The 26,887-nt window shown below is 48.4% G+C and overlaps 1 protein-coding gene across 2 annotated transcripts in view; it reads left to right on the forward strand.

Annotated features, from left to right (window-relative positions):
* The window catches only part of JPT2 (Jupiter microtubule associated homolog 2), a 112,925-nt gene extending 86,507 nt beyond the window's left edge, over positions 1-26,418 (forward strand). For both annotated transcript variants that reach the window (XM_086941305.1, XM_086941304.1), the window contains exons 4-5: positions 23,840-23,891; positions 23,984-26,418. In XM_086941305.1, the coding sequence (XP_086797431.1) occupies positions 23,840-23,891; positions 23,984-24,165 (234 nt within the window). In that variant the 3' untranslated portion in view covers positions 24,166-26,418. The remainder of the gene's footprint in view (positions 1-23,839; positions 23,892-23,983) is intronic.
* The last annotated feature ends 469 nt before the right edge of the window (positions 26,419-26,887 follow it).

Genomic DNA, 26,887 nt, shown 5'->3' on the forward strand with positions numbered 1-26,887 from the left:
TTGTGCCGATACTAAGGATGTCTGTTGTTCTGCTGCTCTGTGAACGTTCCCATGAGAGGTCATGGGGTCATGGGTTATCAGCCGTTTACAAGTCACAGACTCCCATGGCTGGAAGCTTATGACCCAGCTTTACTTTAATATTCATGGCAGCCCTGGCAGCTTCTTTTCCCCTCCCTACCTCCTTTCGCTTTTCTTCTTGGTTCCGACAACTTCCGTTTTGTTTGTGTGAGTGGTAAGGGGGCGGAGGGCTTGGTTGAGGGCAAGTGTCTGTTACGGAGCTCTCGCCACGAAGCTCCGCCCCCTCCCCGGCTCCACTCCTCAAACGGTGATTTCAGATCTGTATGCAATATTAACAAAGCAACGCATGGCCGCCCGTGCTTTCCTCGTACTCACTAGTGTTAAGAGGCGGTGGCTTCCGAGTTTCGAACAGCACTTCGCGCTGCAGGAGGTCAATGACAGTCACTAGTCAGCCCACTACCGAGCAGACTGACCCGGACCCAGCCCAGTCCATCCAGGGCTTTCAGTGGCATTCATCACAGTGTCTCACCGGAAGGCGGGCATCAGAGAGAAGCGGGAGGGGGCGGGAAAGGGGGAGGAGAGAGCTGACGACGGCCGGCCGGAGCAGAAGACGGGCACCAAAACAAGCGGGAGGGGGCGGGAAAGGGGGAGGAGAGACGCTGACGACGGCCGGCCGGAGCACGAAGGCGGGCACCAGGAAACAAGCGGGAGGGGGAGCAAGGGAGGTGCCGGCAATGCCGGAACAGAATCGGGGGCGTTCCCGGCGTCGCGTGACGTCGGCAAAAGCCAAAGAATGTCGGGAACGCCCCCGTGTCTGGTCCGGCATTGACGGACAGGCCCCTCATCCAATGGCTAGGCTCCATTTATGGAGCCAGCCAATGAATGACGAGGGCCGACCCAAAGCCACACTACAGTTCTCATTAGGTTTTTGCTGCGCAAAAAAGATGCGCAGAGCGCATCTTTTTGGCGAGGCAAAACCTAAAAAGAACAATTGACGGACAGAATGCAGAACAATGTCATACATTCACCCCAGTACAGAGATCTGGGCCTAAATCCATCGGGTTTCTTTTTTGCTCACCATGGCATTCCAGTTTGGACCCAGCCATATGCAAGTCAGTCATGACCCTGTGCCCAATGGGAACAGTACAGCCTGAACTGCTTTGGATTTAACTCAGATCCTTGTGACTGGGGGTGAATGTTTGAATTGTCCAGCATTCCCTCCATCAATTGTTTCTTTTGAATGTGTCACGTGCAGTGATGTCACGCACAGTGATATCACTTGCATACTGATTAACTAGGTTAGTGCCCCCACTTCTTTTTTTTACCACTTGTGCCCTGCAAGACCCCTTCACAGCGAGTGGAGATTGAGGGGGCGGTTACGTGTGAACTGTCTGTGAAAGAAGACAGGACCTCGTGCGTGAAGGTGTTTTTCTTCAGGTGCCAACTCTCGGCGCTGGGTGCTCTTTGGTACCAAGTCTCTGCCCGCTGCTTCCCTCGCAGTATAATGAGGGATCGAACTTCAGCTTCCTGTGCTCTGCCTTCCCACCAGAGTTGAGATCCGGGCGCAGACACGGACTGAGAGCACAAGCCCACGGGCCTCTTAGCAGCTGGTACAATGCAATCTGAATAAAGCAAAATAACCCTAATAAGCCGGCGGCTTAAGCACTGACTGTGGCTGGGGCCGCGACTGAGGGCATGAGCAGGAACAGGTGTAATAATAGCCGCGGATACTGCCTGGCTGTCATTAGCCCTCTAATAACAGAGATGCTCGCGGCTAAGCCGCCGCTGCTGCTTGTTGAACTGGCGCACAGGAATAACCAGCTCCGCGGCTCCAGCACGCGCGCTTGTTGTGTTATAGAATGACGTTCAGGACACGCCGTCTTCCGTGAAAGGGGCAGGTCCTGTGACAGGAGCAGACAAAACAAAAACAGCCACCACCCAGCCACCTCACAGCGCATCAGCACATCAGAGGCACGGGAGCCCGTGGGTGGCAGATTAGAATCAGGGCCCCTGCCCGCCGCGCGCGCGTCAGCTGAGCGCTGGGCAGCAGTTCAAGTCCCTGCTCGTCGACAGCTCCCTCGCCCTGCCTGGTTCCAGCATGAGCTCACCCGCGCGCAGAACACAACACAAGGCCAAGCTGTTCACACGCTTCAGGAGGAAACAAATCAAACTCGCATTAACACATGATGAGCAAACGTGCAGGGTTGAACGGCTCTTCAGGCTTCCACCAGAAAACAAGATTAGAAAAAACACTCTGTATCCCCAGTGCTGTGTCCACAGCAGAAACAAACATCTGTGTATGTCTAGGAGCCCTTGCACAACACCGAAACCGCAGTTTAAACAAATGGTCCCACAGTTACGCATATAATGGAGTCCTGTTGCCTGCCGGCGAACATTTTGGCACCAAATGCAGCTCCGTTGCTTTACATGCAGTCATACATCTCATGGTATGTCAAGAGCAGGCCGCATATCAGGCAGAAGGAAACAAAAGAAGGACTACGTCTCAATACTTCTCCAGTTTGCACGAGGTTAGTGCCCGGGGTCAGGCAATTGTCATCATTCGGTGACAGGGTTTTATTTAATTCATAATAAAAAGAAAACACAAAACATCAGTCATCTCTCAGTTTATCTCAAACACCACCAATCACTCCTTAGCCAGTGGTTCCTGACCACATCTAAATGAGCCCATGTTGGCTCCAGCCACCTGTCAGTAGGCCTTTCCCAGCCCTCATAGGCGCCTCGCAATCACCCCTTGTCATCCCTCAGTGGCCCCGTGATGCCACTCCATGAACCCTTGCCACCACTTATTGCTTTTAACCCAAATATCAAAGGGCCATACTCCACTCTCCATGGACACTAGTCCTCTCTCCATACGCCCTAGTCACTTTTCCATAGGTCTTAACCACCCTCAATGTAACTTTAGACGCCTGGGTCCTAGTCCCCTTCCAATGGGCACTAATGACCTTTTGCTCTCCCCTTCTAAATGTTTCCCTTCTAAATGTTTTTGTTTAAATCGGTTTGTTGAGTTTTAATGTCCGTAACTAGCAAATACAGCATTTCAAACGCGTCCACAACAGTCACTTCACTCGGAAGTGGGTGGCAGTTAAACACAACAGTGTGTGCTGAACGGCTCAATGCGATATCCGGCTTACTAGTATATGAGTCCAAAACCGTTGTTCATTATACAGATAACTGTTTTGAAGCCAGGAATTCATCTGCCTTGCTAAGCGCCTAGTGGCCACTCGGGCGTTAGTTAGGCTAGGCAATTCCTCAGTGACGCTTGTTACATCTTATCCACACTCTGCGAGCCCTGGTTTCTGCTTGTTGGGGCCAGATAAAACGCTGGCTTAAAACAATCTACTACAGGATCGCAGGCCCCTCAGCCCCTCGGTTGAAACCAAAACTCCCTGATAAACCTTGTAATTATAAAACACTAGATTTGTTTATTAAGCCAACCTTTGTTCCAAGTACAGCCCAGTCACCCAAATCACACCAACCACTTTTTAGACAATTCCCCTATTTAAACAAAACCTTTATTGAGCCAAGCACTGGACATCCAGATGGAGTCGGCTAAGGCGGGGGAGGAGGTCGTTTCCCATTTTCTCCACTCCTCCCACAATCCTGGAATTTAGAAACCCACGTGCTACATTTAGGTGTGAAGTCTTGGCGGGAAAGTTTCACCCAAAGCGGGCCTGGCTAGGGGTGTCCGTTCTCCCGACTCACACAAATTCTATGAACAGAACTTGTTGCCAGAACAATCCACGCGTCAGAGATGTTCAGTCCTGGGCACATAACACCCCCTCCATCATTACACTGCGGGACACATCGAGTGCCCCCGGAAATGACTCATCAGTAATTACTGCCGAGCACGATTAGCTGTGGCACAGACGGGACGGGAGGGGGGGGGGGAACGTGTGTGCAGGCATGTTCCCATCACCACACAACTGCAGGTGCATGAGGAGCAAGGATTTGGGGTAATTTAGGGAAAGAGGGTGGAATAATATAATGGGAGGTCGACGGGAGCGATTCAACGAGTGCTTTAGGGAAAGGGAAACAGTGAGTGACCAAAATAATGTGAAAACTGGGGAAACGCATCCTTGTTTATAAAAGCGGTGGAAGTACTGGTGTACCCTTGCACGGGGGCATCCACGTGAGCCGGCTAAACTAAGCAGAGATTTTTACTGTCCTCGACGAGGCCATTAAGAATCAGGTGAAAAATGAAGATTATTTTCCCCGAATATCCCTCAAGAACCCAGTCCAACCCTATGGCAAGCTCGAGGAGCTTCTCCGGTCCAATGCAGCCTTTGCGTTCTGGTACTTGCATGACTTGTTCTTTAATGGAATGCAAAACTACAAAGACCAGAATGCAAGGCGAAAACATGATTGGATAGTTGCCGTCGCCAGTCAGGAAATAACTCGATATCACTGGTCAAATAAAATTCGAGTATCAACGACGTGTTTTGAAAATGGGTTTCTCCAGCTCTGCCTGTTAGCTTTAGTGGCATTTCAGTGACCTGCCTGCACCTCCTTCAATTTGGAGAATTACAATAAAACAAAACACTAAAAGCGTACAACAACACATTTCAGAGACATTGAAAAGTCCCCTTTATATCGCCACATAATTTTTAAAAGAATATCAGGTCCCAGAGAATCATTAATAAAAGAGTAACATCAACACTTACTCTCTGCAGCCAGAATGGCACTGGAGCTGATGAAAGTAGCCAAAAGTGCCCAGCGGATGCTGGCGCCGTGCGCTGCCATGGTGCCCGCGCGGTGCTGATGGCTGCGGCCGAGGTCCTCGGATGTGTCCGCCTGTCCTGCGCGCCCAGGAGTCTGGTGGGTTTGGGCTCTCTCGGGACGGATCGCAGCCCGCTGTCTTCTGTCTCTCGCGAAGGCTGAGCTTGCAGATTACAGACCCACGTGCCCCGCTCTCTGCCCAATGACACACTCCGCTCTGAGGCGGGCTGGGCTGTCGGGAGGGCGGTGTGACCTGCGGCAGGCAGCGTCGAGAGCCTGATTGCACGGCCTGAGAGCTGGAGGGATGCTGTGAATCAGCTGTTCCGAGTACTGTGATGCACTCGGCGGGAGTCTCGAGCTGTCAGCCAACTCGGCTTCTTCTGTATGTTGTTATCGTGGTGATTTTGAATCAGAAATGCAGTACCACGAGTCCAGCATGCAACTACTTTGTTTATGTCTAAGTCAACCTGTTCCATTTTTTTTCAATTCTACTTTTATTTCCGGAACGTTTGGGTGTTTTCGGAATTAAACGGCCAAAAATCATTACATCTGTGGCATCCCCTCAGGTGTTTGTGAGATCATAACCTTGAACAGTTCGTCCAGTAGCATTGCACCAGGAAACAAGCGGGAGGGGGAGCAAGGGAGGTGCCGGCAATGCCGGAACAGAATCGGGGGCGTTCCCGGCGTCGCGTGACGTCGGCAAAAGCCAAAGAATGTCGGGAACGCCCCCGTGTCTGGTCCGGCATTGACGGACAGGCCCCTCATCCAATGGCTAGGCTCCATTTATGGAGCCAGCCAATGAATGACGAGGGCCGACCCAAAGCCACACTACAGTTCTCATTAGGTTTTTGCTGCGCAAAACCTAAAAAAGGGCATGGTTTTACTTCCCTAGGCCAGTTGGTAGCACGCCCCAATATACATGTTGGGTGGGGATGAAAGAAATGCCGTGTTTAAGCGACGCCCTTAATTACACAGGCCACGGCCCTTTTAGAGACCTAGTGCTGTAACCAAGTCATGTGAAATGTATTAAAGATGTACTTAAACAACTAATGGCTTGAATGTTTGCAGCGTGTGCGCTTTATTTACTGATTGGTGATTTTACATTTTAAACAAAGCACATGGGCAAATCGCAAACATGAAGAAACGCCTGCTCTGCTGGACGTCAGATGGCTGAAATTAATAACAACTGCGTGTTAAATGTAAAGTAGTGGTCTATTGGCCCAGTTCAAAGCAAACTCTCTTCAGCCCAGAGTGAAAATAGAGGCCACTGGTGAGGAATCCAGACTAAATATGAAGTAATATTAACGTTTAGGTTTAAGTTAAAGATTTGAAACCAAACAAAATGCCAACAGTACTTAACGGTGTTGGATTTGCACTATGGAATGCAAAATAATTCAGATTTTGTTGCCCACGGTGGTAAAAGAACCGCAAACTCAGATTCTGCCATTTTATATTTACCATAAGGTGCGATCCTACTGTGGCCAGCTGTCCGCTGCTTGTCTGTGTGTGATCGTGGGCGGTCGGCGGACTGGTAAATCAGGCGAGGAGGCCGGATATAGTGGGCGATAGTGATTTATTGGGGTTTTTGTACAAGGTTTTCCGGGGACAGTAGGAGAGTCCGGTCCAACACCCAGGAAGGTGTGTACGTCTTCTTCTCTGTTGTCCGGGCGGGATGAGGGTCCAAGGATCGTCCGGGTCTTTGGTGTAGCTGCCTCGTTGTGGTCGGAGGACACCTCGGAGGGCAAACAAGAGAAAAGAGGGAGCCGTTAGCTGTGCCTGGACTCACGATCCGGTACCTCCACCGTTAACCCGGGGTGTGTGGAAATGAAGGGGAAGTGAGGGCGGTATAGGTAGGGGTCACGGGAAGGAAAGAAATAGAAGTGTTCCGGGAGGTGGGGAGAGGGGTGCTCTTTATACAGTGTGCAGTGCGTATTTACAACCTAACTAGTGCTACTGGTGACGTGCCTAGGATAGCGGGAACAATTTACACTGGGAGGGGTTTCTAACTATGTACACAGACACAAGGGAGTAACTGGTACTCACGCGCTCCGCCGTAACTCTCCTCCGAGTTACGGCCGCTCTCCAGCCACCTCCGTGGGACTCCACCACTCTTCGGACCACTCCTCGCGCTCTCCGTTCCCGTCTTCTCCGTCCGTCACCGGTCCAGCCGAAATCTCCTGCCACAATCCTTCGACGACGCTTGTGTCTTCCCTTCCGGCTTTTCTGTGTCCGGCCGTCGGTGGAGAGGCGGGACTTCCGGGTTCACGGGTTATCCCTTCCGGTCCTTCGGTACCTCTGATTGGTTCCTGCAAAGGAGAGAGGGGCGGGATGCCTGTCGTCAGGGACGCTGTTGTTGGGGACTCTACGCGTCTGCCTGGACGGGATATGGTGCGAGATGGTAATAGAGGGGATAGACCGTCTCGGATATGGCGATCTCGGGGTCCGAGATCACATTCCCTTCCCCTAGCTGTCTTTCTTGTACCCTCTGTGGACACAGGGTAACGAGAAAGGTAGTCCGCGTTACCTTGCTCTAAGCCCTTCCTGTGTACCGTGACGAAGTGATATGGTTGGAGGGATAGGAACCATCGGAGGACTCTATCGTTGTGGCCCTTGTTCCGCGCCATCCACTCCAGGGGAGCATGGTCAGTGTAGATGGTGAATTGTCTCCCCTCCAGATAATAACGTAGGCTGTCTACTGCCCACTTGATGGCCAGGGCTTCCTTCTCCACCACGGCGTAGTTTTTCTCTCGGGGAAACAGTTTTCTGCTAAGAAAGAGAATAGGTTTCTCGTTTCCTTGGGGGTCTTTCTGGGATAGGACCGCCCCGAGTCCCTGTTCGGAGGCGTCCGTCTGTAAAATAAATGGCTGTGTATAGTCTGGGCTTACTAACACGGGATGGGAGGTCAGAGCGTTCTTTAGGTCGGAGAATGCCTGCATCAAGTCTACCGTAGGGGATCTGAGGAGGGTGTCTGTTCTCATAGATTTTTTTAGGAGGTCAGTGAGGGGGGCCGCTCTTTGTGAGAAGTTGGGGACGAACCGTCGGTAGTAACCCAGGAGTCCCAGGAAAGCACGAAGGTCTCTTTTGCTCTGAGGGAAGGGGAGGGACTGTATGGCTTCGATTTTACTCTCCTGGGGTCTGATCAAGCCTTCCCCCAGGAGGTAGCCTAGGTACTTCACGGTCTGTGCTGCTAGGGTGGTTTTCGAGGGATTAATGGTAAAACCATAAGTCCCTAGGGAGGTGATGACCTTGTACAGGTGTTCTAAATGCTGGGTCCAGTTGTCACTGTAAATCACGATATCATCAAGATATGCACCAGCATAGAGAGAGTGAGGTTGCAGGATTTTATTCATGGCCCGTTGGAAGGTGGCTGGGGCGCCATGAAGACCAAAAGGAAGGACCAGGAATTGGTATAACCCGTCAGGGGTGGAGAAGGCCGTCTTTTTTCTATCTTCTTCACGGAGGGGGATCTGCCAATACCCCTTACAGAGGTCTAGCGTTGAGATATATTGGGCCTTCCCTATGCGTTCGACCATCTCGTCGACGCGGGGTAAGGGGTATGTGTCAAAGGAGGAAATTTTATTTACCCCCCGGAAATCAATACAAAACCGGACAGACCCGTCCGGTTTGGGTACGAGTACTATCGGGGAATTCCACTCGCTTACCGAGGGCTCGATGATACCCATCTTCAGCATTTGTTCCGTTTCGTGTCGTATTACTTCCCTGCGGGCCTCGGGGACTCTGTATGGCCTTTGTCGTATTACCTTCCCGGGAACGGTTTGTATCGCGTGTTCAGTGATGGTGGTATGCCCCGGGGAGGAGGAGAACACCTGTCGCAATGGAAATAGTACCGTTTCGAGTTCCTGTCTCTGGTGTGGGGTGATATCGGGATCGATACAAGGGGTGAAGGAGAGGGGATCTGTGTTAGCCGACCCACTTAAGACGGGGCGAGGACCTTCCCATTTTTTTAGAAGATTAACGTGATAAATTTGAGTGATTCCACGTATGGGATCTATGTCTAGCTCGTAAGTGACTGGGGTCACCTGACGTAAGATGGTATATGGACCTTGCCACTGTCCCAGGAGTTTTTGATCAGAGGATGGAAGCATAAGTAACACAAGATCCCCTGCCAGGAAGGTTCTGGGTTTGGTGCCTTTATCATATTGTCCTTTTTGCCTGTTCTGTGCACTCTCTAGGTTCTGGCTTACTATATCTCTCATAAGGGCTAGGTGGGTTTTCAGGTTCTCCATATATTCTGGAAGGGGCCGTGTACGGTCTGGTTCTGCTTCCCATGCTTCTTGGGCCATATCAAGAAATGTGCGAGGGGGTCGCCCGTATAACAATTCATAGGGGGAATACCCGGTGCTACTTTGGGTGGCACAACGGATAGCAAACAGGGCAAGGGGTAGCATGTCTTCCCACCTCTTGGCTTCTAAGCCCAGCAATTTCTTAAGGGTCTGTTTTAGGGTGGCATTATACCGCTCGACTAAGCCGTCGGTTTGCGGGTGGTATGCCGAGGTTCGAATTTGTTTGATCCCCAGGTTGGCACATACCTGTTTCATCAGAGAGGAGACAAAAGGAGTACCCTGATCTGTTAGTATTTCCCTGGGAAAACCCACCCGAGTGAATACAGAAATGAGGGCTTTCGCAATGTTCTGGGTGGTGGGTTGTCTCTGGGGTAGGGCTTCAGGGAAGCGGGTGGCATAGTCAACAATAACCAGGGCGTAACTACACCCACTCCGGGACGGTAATAGGGGTCCGATTATGTCCATCCCTACTCTGCTGAATGGGATATCAATGATGGGAAGGGGTTGTAGCGGGGCCCTAGGGGGTCGGTATCTACTATGCTTTTGGCAGACCGGACATTCTTTGCAAAACTTTTTGATATGTTGATAAATTCCAGGCCAATAAAACTTGTCCAGGATTGTTTGGCTGGTCTTTTCTTCTCCGAAATGCCCTCCCAGAAGATGACTATGTGCTAGGAAGAGCACTTTCTCCTGAAAGGGAGCGGGGACCAGGAGTTGGGGTTTCTGTTGGATCCCCCCTTTCCGGTATAAAAGGCCGTTTTTCTTAAAGAAGTAGGGACCTACGTGAAGGGGGTCCTCTTGATCCACTGCCCTTCCCCAGGCTTCCTGTAACAGAGGGTCTTCCTGCTGTGCTGCCCGGAATTCACGGTCCGTTTGCCAGGGGTGTTCATCCGGAAGCACTGGGTAGGCGCCCGTATATTCCCTTTTCTCCTTTTTCTTCTGTGCTTTGGTTTTCGCTGGTTTACGGGTCTGCATGGGGGAGGACAATCCCTTTGGGAAGGGTGCTTCTTCCCACCAGTGTGTCAGGGATTCCGTGGTGTCATGCAACATTCCGGGCAATCCGGGGTAATCACTTCCTAGGATCGCCTGTTCTGGCAGGGCGGGGATCAGTCCCATTGTAAGAGCTGTGCCGGGATCTTTTTCATGCTGAACCATCACTTGGGCGGTGGGGTAACTCTTCGTGTCCCCGTGCACACATTGTATGGCAACCATGCCGGACGAAGGGTTAACCGGGTGCGTTAGGTCTTGAGGCCTGAGTACACTCTGTCGACACCCAGTGTCCGTAAGGGCCATGAGGGTTTGTCCATCAAAGTTCACTGGACGTCGGAAAGGGGGAGGAGGGGCCCCTGGTGCGGAGCACACATAGTTACGTGCCAGACCCACTTCCATCGGCTCTTCCTTGTGTGGACAGTTCCTGGCAATGTGACCGAATCCGCCACAGCTATAGCATTGTGGTCCGGGATTAGCAGGACGATGCATCACCGGTGTGGGGAAAAAGAGAGGAGGATCAGGTCTTCTTGGGACCGGGGGACGTGGAGGTCGTAATCCTGTAGGGGGATGAGGTTTGTGGGGGTGATCGTCCTTTCCTCTCTGGACCTCCTGGGCCCTGCTATACGCGCTAGCAATTTCTATTGCTGTATCCAAGGTCAGGTGAGCATGCTGGCGTACCCATCTTTGCGTACCTGGGTGCAAAGACGATAGGAATTGTTCCAGGTAAATTTTTTCCAGGATATTCTCTTTAGTAGAGTTGTCGGGTTTCAGCCAGCGGTTGGCGAGGTCTTTGATTCGGAAGGAGAGGGCCCTGGGAGTCTCCTGGGGTCCTTCTTTCACTTGGCGCAGACGTACCCGGTAGGTTTCCTCATCTATACCCAGCCGCTCAAGAATGCATTTCTTTACGTCGTCATATGGGGTGTTGCCTTGAATATTCGCTTGCTGGTAGGCAGCCTGTAGATCCCCCGTTAGCAGGGGCCCTAGATAATGAGCCCATCGGTCTAACGGCCATGTGGCGGCCTGGGCCAGCCGTTCAAAGTTGGTAAAGAAAAAGTCAGGGTCCTCCCCCGGTACGTATTTTTGAAGTACCACTGACGGGAGGGAGGACATCGGGCGTGGTTGACCCAGGACATCGGTCAGTTTCCCCATAGCCTGGTCGTGGGAGGTTCCCTGTCCCTTCAAGACGTCATGGAGCTGCCCCCGATCGTCCTCGGCAGTTTTGAGGAACTGCTCCATTAACTTTCCCAGTTGTTCTTGGGATTCCGCCATCCTTTTCATCACGGCCTCCATTCCTCCAGTTAATCCCACTTCTGACACCAGATGTGATCGTGGGCGGTCGGCGGACTGGTAAATCAGGCGAGGAGGCCGGATATAGTGGGCGATAGTGATTTATTGGGGTTTTTGTACAAGGTTTTCCGGGGACAGTAGGAGAGTCCGGTCCAACACCCAGGAAGGTGTGTACGTCTTCTTCTCTGTTGTCCGGGCGGGATGAGGGTCCAAGGATCGTCCGGGTCTTTGGTGTAGCTGCCTCGTTGTGGTCGGAGGACACCTCGGAGGGCAAACAAGAGAAAAGAGGGAGCCGTTAGCTGTGCCTGGACTCACGATCCGGTACCTCCACCGTTAACCCGGGGTGTGTGGAAATGAAGGGGAAGTGAGGGCGGTATAGGTAGGGGTCACGGGAAGGAAAGAAATAGAAGTGTTCCGGGAGGTGGGGAGAGGGGTGCTCTTTATACAGTGTGCAGTGCGTATTTACAACCTAACTAGTGCTACTGGTGACGTGCCTAGGATAGCGGGAACAATTTACACTGGGAGGGGTTTCTAACTATGTACACAGACACAAGGGAGTAACTGGTACTCACGCGCTCCGCCGTAACTCTCCTCCGAGTTACGGCCGCTCTCCAGCCACCTCCGTGGGACTCCACCACTCTTCGGACCACTCCTCGCGCTCTCCGTTCCAGTCTTCTCCGTCCGTCACCGGTCCAGCCGAAATCTCCTGCCACAATCCTTCGACGACGCTTGTGTCTTCCCTTCCGGCTTTTCTGTGTCCGGCCGTCGGTGGAGAGGCGGGACTTCCGGGTTCACGGGTTATCCCTTCCGGTCCTTCGGTACCTCTGATTGGTTCCTGCAAAGGAGAGAGGGGCGGGATGCCTGTCGTCAGGGACGCTGTTGTTGGGGACTCTACGCGTCTGCCTGGACGGGATATGGTGCGAGATGGTAATAGAGGGGATAGACCGTCTCGGATATGGCGATCTCGGGGTCCGAGATCACACTGTGAATTCAGTTTCATGCGTCTCCCCAATCGCTGCACCCGCGCTTTACTTTTAATGTTAAAAGTAAAGCGTGGGTGCCGCGATTATAGCAAAAGTAAAGAAATGGAAAAAAACCATCTATTTCTTTACCTTTGCTATAATCACGGCACCCGCGCTTTACTTTTAACGTTAAAAGTAAAGCGCCGGTGCCGCGATTATAGCAAAAGTGACTGCATTCTTATCTTTGACCCTCGATAGAGCACCACTGCCTTATGGCTTGGATTGCGCGATACTAACACAACTTACATTCATATGCAAATTGCAATCCCAATTTTATTCATTCAGCATTTTGCTTATGTAAAACCTGTCCCCATATATTTTACAGGATTTAAGGACACAAAATTACAGAATATATTTCACGACATCCAGAGCATCATAAACCTTTGAAACACAATTGTAAACCAAATTATTGAAAGGGGAACTTTAAAAAATGTTTTAATTACAAGACAAAAATGATAATTTAATATATGAACCATTAGTACGAACAGTTGTTAATGCTGCAATCCTACCTTTCCGGACCCCACTAGATTCCTGTATTTTGAGATTCCCTCACTTAGCGTTAACTTTAAAGCTAACACCAATAATTACTGTGCACTCATTTAATTATGATATTTTGGACTATGATGTGTCTTTTCTAAAGCTTGCAATTGAAGAGGATATAGTCCTCCATGCGGACATGTGGAATCTGCAATGGGGTCAATTCCTCACGGAGGGCCTTCATTTTTGCTATCAGTAAATCCCACCTCAAGTACGGCCTGTCACAGTGAAAAACAATTGATGCCATATTTAAAATTTTTGTATTGGAAAAACCATAACAAAGCATCACTACAGGATGTTCCTAAGAGATTTCTAAAGTGGAAACACTGATGATTCCCCAAGCAAAGATGGACGCTTGTCAAATGTACAGGATTTATTTTAAAGACCAGAAGGAAAGCACTGGTTTGCCAAAGCACATAACATTTTTATGTGGATTAATCCAATGCAGGCAGACATCCACTGAGTTAGGTTTTATATTTGTATCTCAAATGCTTACTTTTGAAATCTGTAGGTTTTGCGAACCACACTTACAGATAAAGAGCAATACTCCACAACATTAATATTTAATAAATAAATCCGAGCATGTATCTAATTTGGGGTTAGTAGATGGACACAGTTTACTTTTTTACGCTGAAAATAACATTATCCGGAGGAATGTGGACTGGAGACAAATTAAAAGCCAAAATGGATTTCTTCTTTAGAAAGCAATTTTAATCTTGGAGGATAAACAAAGAGTGTTAATTAAGGACAAGAAAACAAAGTCTAAAATTTGCAAAAGTACCAGAAAAAGAAAGACCATTTAACCTTAAAAACACATCATCAAACCTACTTACATCAGTTGATGTGTCCCTTTGCTTAAAGCAATCACTACTTTCTAATCGCGGCACCCGCGCTCCGTTTTTAATGTTAAAAGTAAAGTGCCAGTGCCTCGATTTATAGCAAAAGTAAAGAAATATATATTTCTTTACTTTTGCTATAATCGCGGCGCCTGCGCTTTACGGCGCAAAAGTGAAAGAAAACGAGGGATGCGAGCGCAGCAGTTAATGAGAGGCGGACCGTGGCGCCCGCGCTTGTGCGTGTGACCGCAAGCTGGTGGCCGCTTGGCGCTTTGGTAGCACTTTGAAAAGCCGCTTACTAAATGTCTCGCCAGCGCATATGCTGGCTCAGGTGAGACCTAAAAACCTGGGCTTTGTATTTGAGTGTACCCTGTCTTATGATCTGTAGAGGCCCTGGCTGGAACATGCTTCGGTATCTTTAAAATACTTCAAAAGATCTTGGGGCTCCTTCCTGAATAGGCAAGGAAGACAGTAGTTCAGGCCCTTGCAGTATCCAGACTGGATTACTGGAATTTCCTTTATCTCTGGGTTACTCAGGCTAGACTGAAAAACTTCAGATGGTCCAGAATGCCGTTGCACGATTGCTCCTGAATATACCTAGATACTTTCCTACGGGCTGTGCCCTTTTTAGTCTCTATTGGCTCCCTATTAGGGAAAAAGAGTCTCCTTAAAGGCGCCCTACATTTGTCCCTGATTAGATGGTACCATCTAAGTGGATGCCTCAGGGGAAGCGCTGACTGTTATCCCTAAGAGCACGTTTGGTTTGCCGCTCCTTCAGCTATCTGGCAGCAAAGTTGTAGAACTCCCTCCCTTCTGAGCTGGTACTCCAACCCTCTCAAACCATGTTCTGGAGAAATCTCAAAACGGGTTTTTTGACAACTGTAATAGCACAGGATCAATTGCAGAACCTCTGTGACCTATGGAAGCCTAGCGTGGGTACACTCTGACTAGAGTAACCATATGCTTTATAAAAACCCATAACATAACCTCCCCCTTCAATGGGCCCAGCACTGGGGGTGCCCCTTGGACAGCATCCTTTTGTCAGATGAGCGGTCTCCTGCCTCCAGAAGTGTCAGGTTGAGCTTTTTGTGTTCTACAGTTTTCACCTCAGGATGCCAGTGGAGACTTGTTTTATCTACTAGGGAACTTCAGTCTCATTTGTGGTTCTTGCCTCTACTTCCCTGGCACCTGAAGAAGACAAGAAGGGACTAGGCTCAGCTCTCCATTCTAGCCCCTGACTGGCCCAGAGGATCTGGTACACCAACCTACTAAGTGACTGTCTGCCCTCTGCTCCATCTACCCTTTCTGGAATACCTGCTCTCCAAACAGGGTAAAGCTGTACGTCCACATCTACATTAATGGAGAACAAGCTGAAATAGTTGAGTGGATATGATCTGCTTGATGAAGTAGTGAATCTCATCTTGGCTGCTTGTAGTCTGCCCATAGTATTTTAGATGTTTGGAAAAGCTTGTGGCCTTCTGGGAGGACTGTTTGGGTCAATCAGCTGTAGATTAAACTTTACGATGCTTTTCTGGTAGTCCTGTCTTTGGCCCAACAAGTCCTTTCTTTGAGCACAGTTAAAGGTCCATTGTCGGCCCTTTCGACCTTTCTTCATTTATCTGCTCGGTCCTCTCTATTGAAGTGTCCAGTTGTGATGCTGCTTTTGAAAGGGCGTGCATATGTTTGTCTGTGCCTTTTGTTTTCATGCAGTTGGATCTTAATCTGTTTTTTACCTCCTTAATGTGCACACCTCTCAAGCTTACGCATGGCAGTGTTTTGATGATCCAGACCCTTAAAACTGCCTTTCTCACTGGGATTACTTCTCAGTGCTATGTTGGTAAACTTCAGGCGCGGTCAGTGCAACTGCAATATACCACCTTCTTTACGGACAAGCTGGTGCTTTTGTCTCTGGCCTAATTTCTGCCAGAAGTGGTATTGCCTTTCTATGTGTTATGTCATCTTGATTTGTAGATTGCTTATTCACTCCCAATGTAGGATCCTGGCTCTAAAATATTATTGAACTGGATTGGAGCAGGGAGGGTGATAAAAAAGGGTAACAGGAAGGATTACAAGAGCTAGGTTTAATCTTCTATTTAACGATTTTTACATTTTTCATTAGTCTGATGGAAAGGGAAAGGGGGTTCCAGTTATGGGCTGCCAGATAGAACAAGCATTGGAAATGCAATAGGTCTCGCATTAGAAAAGTTGGAGCTATTGGTCTTGTAAATGACAAATATTTTATTTATGTGTTGGTTTTTAGGTCTCGTAGCGAAAACAGCGCGTAAGCGCTGTGTCTCGCCAGAGATCTTTTGTTGCTGACTCTGCTTCCCAGGAGACAGCACCTGGCCGCGTGCATCTCGCAAAAGGCGATCGGCGCAGGCCACGTGCGCGCGAACGCGCTCGCCGTTTCTGTCTCCTGGGAAGCACATACATACACAGGCACACTTCCCCCTTCACGCATGCGCACACACAGACACACACACACACACGAGCGCACATACACGCACACATACAGAGACCCCCGTCGCGCGCACACACACACACACACACACACACACACGCTCGCACACACAAGCGCACCGCCCCCCATCCCACTTACCGCCAGTCCGGTATTCTGTAGGCTCCGCGGGGCTCCGCCCGAGGGAGAGCCCCATGTCACCGTGAATTATGTCCGCCTTCCAGCGCGTGGAAGATCCGGGGCCAATGGACTCCGAGAACGAGGCCGACGTCACAGCACCCCTCCCCGCCCCCTCCGACGCCGCCGGACGACGCAGACTGCCGACGCCGCCATGATGGTGCCCTGTCCGCTCTTGCTCGGCGCACTCCACGCTGCAGGCTGTGCTCATTCATTTTTAATGGTGTTGCACGTTAAGAATGAACTTGTCTTTTAGGCAGCGGCGCGCACATGAAGATGTCTTCTGTTGCCGAGAATAATTAAAAAGGCACAACGCCTCTGGGGCCTGTCAGCGTCTCAACGTTTAGGGAACAAAGGAGAATTAAATTGTGTGTTTAGTGCGGGCGGGAGGTATCGGCGTGAAGCAGGCAGAGCTTTCAGTGTATTTACGTGTCAGCTGCCGTGCACTGCAGGCAGCTCCCCCCGCACCGGGATGCACAGGCAGCGCGCGCCGGGTCCTTGGGAGAGTACAGGCCAATACTACCGCCTGGCTGGTCTGAAGAATGTCCAGGGGGGGAGAGGTGGGCTCGACCCAACCCAAGGCGCGCGTTGCATTGTAAATGCTTTTTTTTCTGTCCTTTGCTCTTTTGGTCTCCGGCAGGCCCCCTCACCCCCACCCTTGCACTCCTTCCCAAAAGCCTCCACATAGGAGATCTCTGCAGCATTCTCAGCAGTCCTGGGGGCCTGGCCTTCTCGCACTCGGCCCGCAGCGCAGACATACCGTCAGCTCGAAGGGCACCTGGAGGGCCCTGTTATGTTTTCGCGGCTTCATTTAAACTTGTGTTGTTTTTTGGGTGGTATTAAGTGCTGGGAGGGGTCTGGCGGAGGCCAGCGACGGCCAGCGACGGGATGGAAAGGGTTGGGGTACTACTGTCGGCCCTGGTGCTTCAAGGTAAATAGCCCCTTTAACTGCTGCTGGGGTAGAAAATGCAGACATTTTCAGGGTTTGGTGAGGCCCTCAGTGCTCGGTGCCCCGGTGCTGCTGCACCGATGGTAGCTAGGTCCATGTGATGGGCAATGATGCGCAGTCGGGGGCAGCAGCGACACTGCAACGGCTAGAACAAGTTGGCAGGTTGGGAAAAACAGCAACGAAGGCTGACAGGAAGCCACGACAGAGGTGCCTGGGCGGAAAGAGTCGCCAAGGGTTCATGCGGCGATCCCCTCGCTTATGAGCAGACAAAGGCAGTCAGGCGACTTTCCGCGCGCTGCGTGCGCTGCCCACAAGTCTTACGGATGGAGACACCTTGGCAGCGCTGGTAAAAGACGAGGAGACGGGTTTGACGTCTCTGAAAGGGGAAGGGAGGCTGGCGATGGGAAGCAGAAAGAGCTCTCTGGCGGCGGCAGAGAGAGTCAGAACGAGACAGCGAAGAGAGATGGAATAATAGCCTTTGAGGGATTAGGAAAGTGAAGGGTGGCACTGCTTCAGAGTTGAGATTTTTGTTCCATCCTGAGGACGAGGGCAAAAACGGACATCTAGTGTGGTGACGCGTCTCCTTCATTCTCGGTACATGTTGCTGATTTGCTCTTTCCTTTCGGGACAGCAACGTACAAGGCGCGTCACCTTTCATGCTCACACACGCGTGGTGCCATCCTGCCTAGGATCTGAGCCATGACCGAACTAGGGTGTACATGGCTTTGGGAGTCTTCTGAAGCTTGGGAGGGGTTTGGGGCATACATACGACCTCCAAAATGTAAGGTTCCTTCAGCCTAGCAGTAGGTGGAATCTGAGCATTTTAAAAATGTTGTCGTTTTTGCTCAGATGTGAGCCTTGATTGCTTTTCCACTTCCTTCCTCGCACATAGGGTGTATTTTTTTAGGAGTAAGCGGTGCCCTTCCCTGCTTTAAAAAGAAATAAATAAATAACGGCTTATGTCTACTGATCGTGTCACCAATTCCCATCCTTGCCCTTCTTGGCATCATTTTACTTGTTCAGCACCGTCTGTGCCTGGTACATGTTACCATATACATCAGATTTTCTGATTAACACGCTTTTTTGATGCATACTCATAGCATCCTTCTGCTCCTATGGTTAGGCTGGTGCAGTCTAACTGCTTATATATTTTACTTCTTACAGCTTGTGTGCCTGTCTCTTACATACCCTCACCCATCAAACTGCCCGTCGCAATTTCCCCATAACGTGATAACTGCACATCGGTTGTCATCATGCATGACATGGAAGTACTTGTTGTTCTTACCTATCCTTCTTTTGCCTCACCCTTTCTTTTTTATCTATCTCCCTCACTTACTTTTATGTATTTGTTCACCCCCTCTGTGTTTTCCCGTTGTTCTCTTGTAATTTAAAAAAAATTGTAATGTATGTTTCCTTCCCTGTACATGCCAGCGCACCTCCCAGGCCTCTCTGTCATGGCATCCCCTAACAGTGTTATTTATAAGCTCTTTGTCTGCAGAGCTGAAGACAAAAACGCCCATGAACAACTAGCTAATGTTTTATTGGTACCTAAATCTCCTGCCACGTGGGCAGAGGGCCAGTCCTCAACACTTTAGCTGCTTAAGTGGGGGGGTCGCTGCTCTTCAGGCACATACACATATTCGTTCTAATGCATCAAGTTAGTTCTGTGGGGCCTTTGCTGTAATTAGGAGTACTTTGCTGCTCTTTCAGGATAAACAAGCATTTGCAATGCAATAGGTCTTGCATTTGCAAGAGTTTAGTTTAACCTATTGGCATTTGGCATTGTAATTGACAATGCTGTTTTATTTATGTTTTAAAAACCAACACATAAATAAAAGGCAGTGCCATTTACAATGCCAATGTCTCAAACTCTAACAACTGCGAGACCTATTGCATTGCAAATGCTTAATAGCTAAATGGATAGCTTGTCATTTACAATGCCAATAGTTATAACTTTCGCGAATGTGACACCTATAGCATTTGGAATGCAACATGTTTTGTATTTACGTGACATAGATGGCAGCTCTGGTCGTTAGGCCACATCTCTAGAGAGCACGAGAGTGCAGCAGGGGAGAGCAGCACAGAGAGGTAGAAGAGAGTGCAGCAAGGAAAAGCAGCATGGAGAGGGAGCCCAAGAGTGAAGCAAGGGTGAGATGCACGGACAGGGAGCCTGAGAGTGCAGCAGGGGACATAAGCATGGAGAGGGAGACAGAGTGTATCAGGGGCGAGAAGTACGGACAGGGAGCCCAAGAGCGAAGCAAGAGAGAGAAGCAGGAGAGGGAGTCTGAGATTATTAGTCTCGCTCAATGCGCATGCGCATTGAGAGGCGAAACCTAAAAAAGAACCAGAGTGATTGTAACTGGCCATGTTTGTTTGTAAAAAGGAGTAATATGCTAACATTTATATTCTTGCTTTGGATAACAAAGCCGACTGGAAGCCAGAGAAAGCATTGCAACTCTGCGCCTAGTCACAGCAGGTCTGTCTCTATTTAGTCACACCCATCCCAAAACCAACAAAGAAGTGTGAACTCTCCATAGTAAAGTGCGTTTAGCATACCTATGGGGCTGGCTGACTGTGAATGCTTGAATGTAACCTCCTATTCCACCCCTAATGGTCCATTAGCATTTCAAAAAGTTTGGTTTGATGAGAAGATTTCAGAACGAACTGTGGGGAAATCCGGGAGGCTATTTGTCTACACAGAAAAGATGCTGTGTCCAAAGAGGCATAAGTCAACATAAAATAAAGATACCGAGTGGACTAATGTTAATCGCATTTTTAAATGTTAACCTTTGGAAGAACAACACGTAAGCTTGGCTTGGAGAAAGGTAACCTTGCAGCCCTGCTTTAACCCTTTAACAACGCGTATTGTGTATATGTTGATCTACTAGGGAGGGGGTGGGGGAGTGATTGTGTGGGCCATGCTGTATAACTAGCTGGGATACAAACGAGAGCGCACCTAAAAACAAGACTGAGGGAAGGCAGAGAAGGGGAGGAGAAATGCGACACGGCGGGCAGGGGAGGGGGCGGAGCGGGGAGAGTGGCGAAAGAAAGGAGAGACAGCCAGTGAAGACAAGACGGAGGGAAGGCAGAGAAGGGGAGGGGGGCCTATGGGGCTGGCTGACAGTGAATGCTTGAATGTAACCTTCTATTCCACCCCTAATGGCCCATTAGCATTTCAAAAAGTTTGGTTTGATGAGAAGATTTCAGAACGAACTGTGGGGAAATCCGGCAGGCTATTTGTCAACACAGAAAAGATGCTGCGTCCAAAGAGGCATAAGTCAACATAAAATAAAGATACCGAGTGGACTAAGGTTAAGGCCATTTTTAAATGTTAACCTTTGAAAGAACAACACGTAAGCTTGGCTTGGAGAAAGGTAACCTTGCAGCCCTGCTTTAACCCTTTAACAACACGTATTGTGTATATGTTGAGCTACTAGGGAGGGGGTGGGGGAGTGATTGTGTGGGCCATGCTGTATAACTAGCTGGGATACAAACGAGAGCGCACCTAAAAACAAGGAAAACAGATGCAAGCAGCAGAAAGCAAGCGTTAACAAGCTGGGCAGACAAGGCCGGCCGTGAAAGGCTTTGATGCCGCAGGGCGAAGGCTATCCTTTGTTAAACTGCTGCAGAAGACACGGTGGACCAACATTATTTAATTGGAAGTTAGCTCAAGGCTAAACAGCATCACGCCCCAGCAAACAGCCCGACGACTTACCTTTTTGTCTGCACACGTTCAATCATAGATGCCACTTCAGAAAAAAGCCAGCCACAAATATAGATTGTCCAAGGCATTAAGAACTAGATATTTTAGGTATGCCGCTTTTGCTTCATTCAGCCAATTAAGGGTTAGGAACTTTGTCTGGGTGCAGTCTACACAGCCAATACAACAGAAAGACAAATAATCGAGGTTTACACTAGGGCATATCAAGGAAAACAGATGCAAGCAGCAGAAAGCAAGCGTTAACAAGCTGGGAAGACACGGCCGGCCGTGAAACTGAAAGCACGGCCGGCCGGCCGTGAAAGCCTTTGATGCTGCAGGGGGTGGAGCGGCACCAAGCTGGGCAACAGATGGCTGACAATTTGATGCTGTGCACGCGCATTTTAGGTCAATGCGCTTGCGCATTGACCTAAAAGCGCACGGGCACAGCACCAAATCGCCAGTTAGTTAAAGTCTGTTTAAAGCCCTATAGTCTCGCTTCTCTCAATGCGCATGCGCATTGATAGGTCACGAGACCTAAAAAGCATCTTCCAAATGTCAAGTGAATAAGTGGAACATTATCCAATTGTAAGGTAGAGGAGCAGAGCTTATGGTAAGGGTTGCTGAAAGAAATTCTTCTGTTAAGACAGAGTGCACCTGTACTGTGCAGTACCTTTTGTGGATTTGACAAATACATTTACTCACTGGCTGCCGGTGCAGTGCTTTTAAATGGAGAGACATTGAGGTGTGCACCAGGGATTGATAATCAATTGGGCTGTTACATTTTGAACAATTTGCAGTCTCTTCGTGCAGTGGGCAAGGATACTGATTTAGACGCTTTTACCGTAGATCAGGTGGCTGGGAATCCTAGCCTGTGTGAAAATAAATCTGGTGCTGATGGGAAGTCATTTGAATGCTTTGTAGACCATTTAAAGGATATCGATGCAGGATGAAGACACAACAGTATCTTAATCAGCCATTTAGAGATTTGTAACTATGATAATGTCAATATTCCTGGGTGAGTTCGTTGGATGAAGTATACTCCGATGTCCTTTAGCCACATGCTCTTGAACTAATAGGCTTTGGTTTTCCCAAAGAGTATTACCTTTTTTTTTCTTCATTAAGCTTGAGGCCAATTAGCCTTCAACTAGAGGCCAACGTGGGACAAACCAGCACAGACGTTTGCTTGCTTGCATTTCAGTTAGATTCTTTTTGAGACCATCAACTATGTGTTGTCCGTATATACTATATATCAAAGCCAAAGTATCTGATTATCCCAGCCAAAGAGCTCTTGAAAAAAATTGCGTTCCAAAGAAGAACCCCGAGTTGCTCAGCCTTAGGACCTGGTAGTATCGGAGTGGTAAAGGAAGGACACATCAGTTTGAGATCGTGGTGGGGCAGTCCACTGCACTCCCTCTTTCTGCTGCATCCTTCTAAGGAGGAGTAGAGTTTTAGCAGTCCAAACCGGAGAGTCTTTGTCACTATATCAATTGAGAAATGAAATGGTGAGTGGATGACAAACTTTTTGTGTGGTTCATTGGTGCCAAGAAGGGAGGAACACTTCAGGGGCAGACCTTATCTAGATGGATCATTATTTGGCTACAGTTGTGCTATGCCTTGGCCAAGGAGCCTCTGGAGGTCTTTGGGATCTTTTTAACATATCTAAGGCTGCCACTGCTTGGCTAGGGGTGTAGCGGATCTAGACACCTGCTAGGCGACTACATGGGCATCTATCCACACTTCACCAGGTATTACTGCCTTTACTTTCTTGTCCTTAGGGTGGGCTTTTTGCCTGCTTCGTCTTGCAGTATATTTCCTTGTGTGAAGTTAACTCCTAAGACCCTCCACCTTTTTGGAGGTAATACTTGGGTGTCTTTTCAAATAGTGATGAAACAGCAAAGGTAAGAAGCCTGTTCTTCCAAGAGGCACTTCTAAATGCGAACACTTTGTATGGTTAAAATACAGTCTCACCACAAATTCCTCACTGACCTGCTCTCCGTGTCTATGGACGTGGAATCCTCTGTTGTAAGCGGACATCAGTGCACTGGAGTGGCGCCTATGACCCCTGCGATGACAGAATGAGCCTTCATTGAGTCCGATGGTGCCATCTACCAGCACACAAGAGCAATTTCTTGCTAAAGTTTGCGGATCTTTCTAAAGTTTCCGGATTCCTGATCAATTTCTTGCTAAAGTTTCCGGAAATTCAAAAGGTGAGGAATCTATGAATAGTTTCCATCAACAACAGCGTTACCAAAGGTAAGTAACTTGTTTGTTTCGGCATTGATGATAATGCAGGTAGTACCGGTCTCCTTGGGACATTTGTTGTTAGCAGTGAATCGCATGCATTTTCTCCAAACTCTCCTTTATAGACGTGTTAAATCCATACACTATTTTAGTAGCACATCTCAGACTTGTCTCCTATCTGACCTTTGGCTTCCGAAAGTGGTCTAATTATTTGATATAGCCCTTTACCAATGATGTGTAAGATGCTGACACAATTTTCTTTTTCCTGTTGGTTACATCTCCAACCATATTTAGTTGCACAGCTGCACTACTCCTTGGAGTTTGTGACCTGTAAATGTGACTTTACATTTGGGTGCATTGAACCCTTCATTCAGGGTATGAACTTTGACTGGTCATTAATTCAAAGAAAGCGATTTGTTGTTGTCAATTTTCCCTTCTATGTAATTAACAAATGAATCCTATTGCCGTCCAAATCTTGAGCGGTGAGCATGCACTTGTCTGCTCTACTTTGATTTCCAAACCGAACCCAGCATAAGAAAACACCGTTTTGTTTCCCTTACTCTTTCCTCTTCTTGTGTCACAGGATAACATTTCCTTGTATGGGAGAGGAGAAGAAGTCAAAAAGCCTGTGCCAGGTGAGCTTCTGCACTTGACGGTTTATTATGAAGGACTGTTTAATCCATGTGTGTTAAAACAGTGCTGTCCATATGTTTCTCTTTGTGAGCAGCTTCAGAAAATTCCAAGGAGCAGGTGGATATTAAAGAGAAGCAAGACCTGAGAAAAGAGGAACAAGCCAAGGAGCCTGGGCCCTCAATTACTGACCATGAGCCCAGATTAGGACCAGTACCACGCGCTCACAACAAAGTCCTCAACCCACCCGGGGGCAAATCCAGCATCATCTTTTATTAATAACGCCTGAATTTCAGCAGCACACTCTGCATGGAACAGCCCGTTGAATCTCGGCTTTGGTTCTTGGAGGAAGGGTGTATGAGCAGCACTTTAAAGGGGCTTTTGGACTTTATTACAGGAGGAGCATATTCCCTTTGGCAGTACTTCTGGGCGGCCTAGCTCTTCTACTGGTGTTAAAATGTAGCGTGTTCTTTTGTGTAGATCAGGAGTTTAATGGTTCCAAGCTTAGCACAATCACCCTGCTTGTGAAGATTGGCAGTTGAGGAGGCAGCAGTGCAAGTTTTATTCAGGAAGCACAGGAGAGAGCTTCTGGAAATCGATGATGCTACTTAATATTTGTTATTAACATTTACAATGTTCCCTATGCCCCACATTTCTAATCCACGTTTTCCTCCAGCTACCTCCTACTTTTCACTGGTAAGGACAGTTCCTTACCCAGTTTGATTGGTTTGTGAACAAATTTGCAAAGTAGCATTTTTTTTGGACATTCTACTATCTGGGAGCAGGGTCCCTGCCACTGGCAAGCAGTAGGAATATTTCTGATGGGGTATGTGCTTACTCAGTATGATCCAAGATATGACACCGTTGAGTCTGCCTCTGCCTTCCCTCCCTATCCCCTGCACTGTACAATCTAAAAGAAAGCCCATTCAAGAGGCAACTGCACCAACCTTTTTTAGAAGCGAATTTGAGCTGTTTGTATCATTTTAGGTTTATGGCTATTTAAATGATGGCGTTAAAACCTGACTGAAGGAGGTTTTCTAAGACCAAAAATAATGCAAATGTGCCACTCATTTTGGTTTATAGGTATTTTCACTGCTTGTAATTTCAATTCTGCTGTGACATTTTTACGATTTTTATTTCAACTACAGTGTCTGGATGCTGCGTGTCGGCACCTCATCCCTTCTGTTTTCAGTAAGCCTGAGGCCTGTGAAAGCAATGTCAAGATTTGAAAGCATGAATTTAGCTTGTGAAGTACATTTTTCTACTGAGATTTTGAACAAGGCATGGAAACCCCAAGTGGTCGAAGCGTTTTCGGAAAACAAGATGTTGTGTTAAGGGAAACCGATCTGAGGTCCTTGAATGTATATCGCGTTGCTCTTCAGACGCATTTGGTGCAGTGTATAGCATATGTAATAGGGCTCCTACCACATTTTGACAGTATCCTGCTGACTCGCAACAATGTTTTGCAGCATCCCCATTTGGCTATTTTTAGATACTCTCATGATGTCCAGGTACTCAGCCATGTTTTGCTGGTCTCCTAGTCTTGATGTAGAAGTTGTAGATAAAGGGCTTCATCTCATCACTTAGCATTTATTGCCTTTTTAGGGTTATGAACGTGTTGACATGAACTGAAAACCTTCAGTGCCAATGCATGCCGAGTCAATGCCTTATTGTGAGCGTACCGCCACGTGCTTTCCTTACTTTGACCAACCGCTTGGGCAGCCCTTTGGGAAGAGCGGACCACACTCCATGTGCTCCGGTAGGAGTGCATTTGTGTGGAGGAAGCTCGCAATGAATTGTTGGAATAGGCGCGTGCACGGAGAACATTGCCCGCCGAAGGCGATGGTGAGAATCTACTACAGACAGGGGAAAGAGGTGTGTAGAATTTTTTTGGGAAATGTGAATAGCATTTCCTGCCCTGCACTTGGAACTCCTTGTACAATTTGCTACTGGGCATGTTTTCTCTGCTCGACTTTACCAAACCGTTGAGGCTCGGGCTTTCTTTTATCACATTTTATGGTTGGTAATGTTTGACCTAAATCTGGGCAGTAACTATGTCGTGGGTGTTTTTATACCAAAGATACCAAAGACAAGGCTTGCTTATCGTTTGGTAAATAAATACCCTGTCATTCTTTCCTTGCCCGTGGCCTCTTTATCAGTAGCGACTTTAAAACGTTTTTGTTTAAGGAGAAGGTTTTAAGCATTTTTGCATTTTGCTCAAAATTGAATTAGAAGTTTACTGTGTTACGGTCACTGTCTCAGTTGGCCGCTTCGTCTGTGCCTGCGGCTCCAGCCATTTGCAGCCAAGCCTTAAACAGAATTTGTTTATTTTTGTAAGTCACATTTGTATCTTTTCATATCATGTAGCAGCGTTTAATGCGGTCATCATTGCAACAACCCAGCCTGAATCAAGTGTCACTACTGCAGGGAAGAATTGTTTCTCCTGTGAAATAAATGATGCATTTCAAAAATTGTATCAAAAAGCGACTGCTCACTATGTACCTCTGAATCAATAAACCTCGATTTTTGTAACGGTTGTTCTCATATTCATTTTGTAGGTCGGTGATTGGGTATCTGAGAGATGTTTCTGTAGAGCAATGTTTAGGAGTATTTGTAGGAAAACAAGTTTGGTTCCGTGGGTGCCGCAAAGGTTAGGTGGGCAGGGCTGGATTGTGTTATTACATTGCACAAAGAACACCAAATGACAGTATTAGGCGAATGGAGGGAATTGTCTGGATAAAATGTTGTGGCCCAGATCTAAGGAAGACTAGCAGATATGCATGTTATGGCTACAAGTTGTGGTCTTTGGCCTATTTATTACATTTTTGTTACGGAAGATACAATCTTAGAAACATCACATACATTTAGGAGTGTCACTGTAGCATACCAGAGCAGCACACGCCTTAGTGGTCCCATCAAAGTCAACAGTGCCATAGAAGTGCATTCCTCTAGGAGCTTTTATGTCCCCACCTCCCGCGTCAACACACTTGGTCTCTTTAAC

The sequence above is a fragment of the Lissotriton vulgaris genome, chromosome 10, assembly GCF_964263255.1.
Source record: "Lissotriton vulgaris chromosome 10, aLisVul1.2, whole genome shotgun sequence".
NCBI lineage: Eukaryota > Metazoa > Chordata > Amphibia > Caudata > Salamandridae > Lissotriton > Lissotriton vulgaris.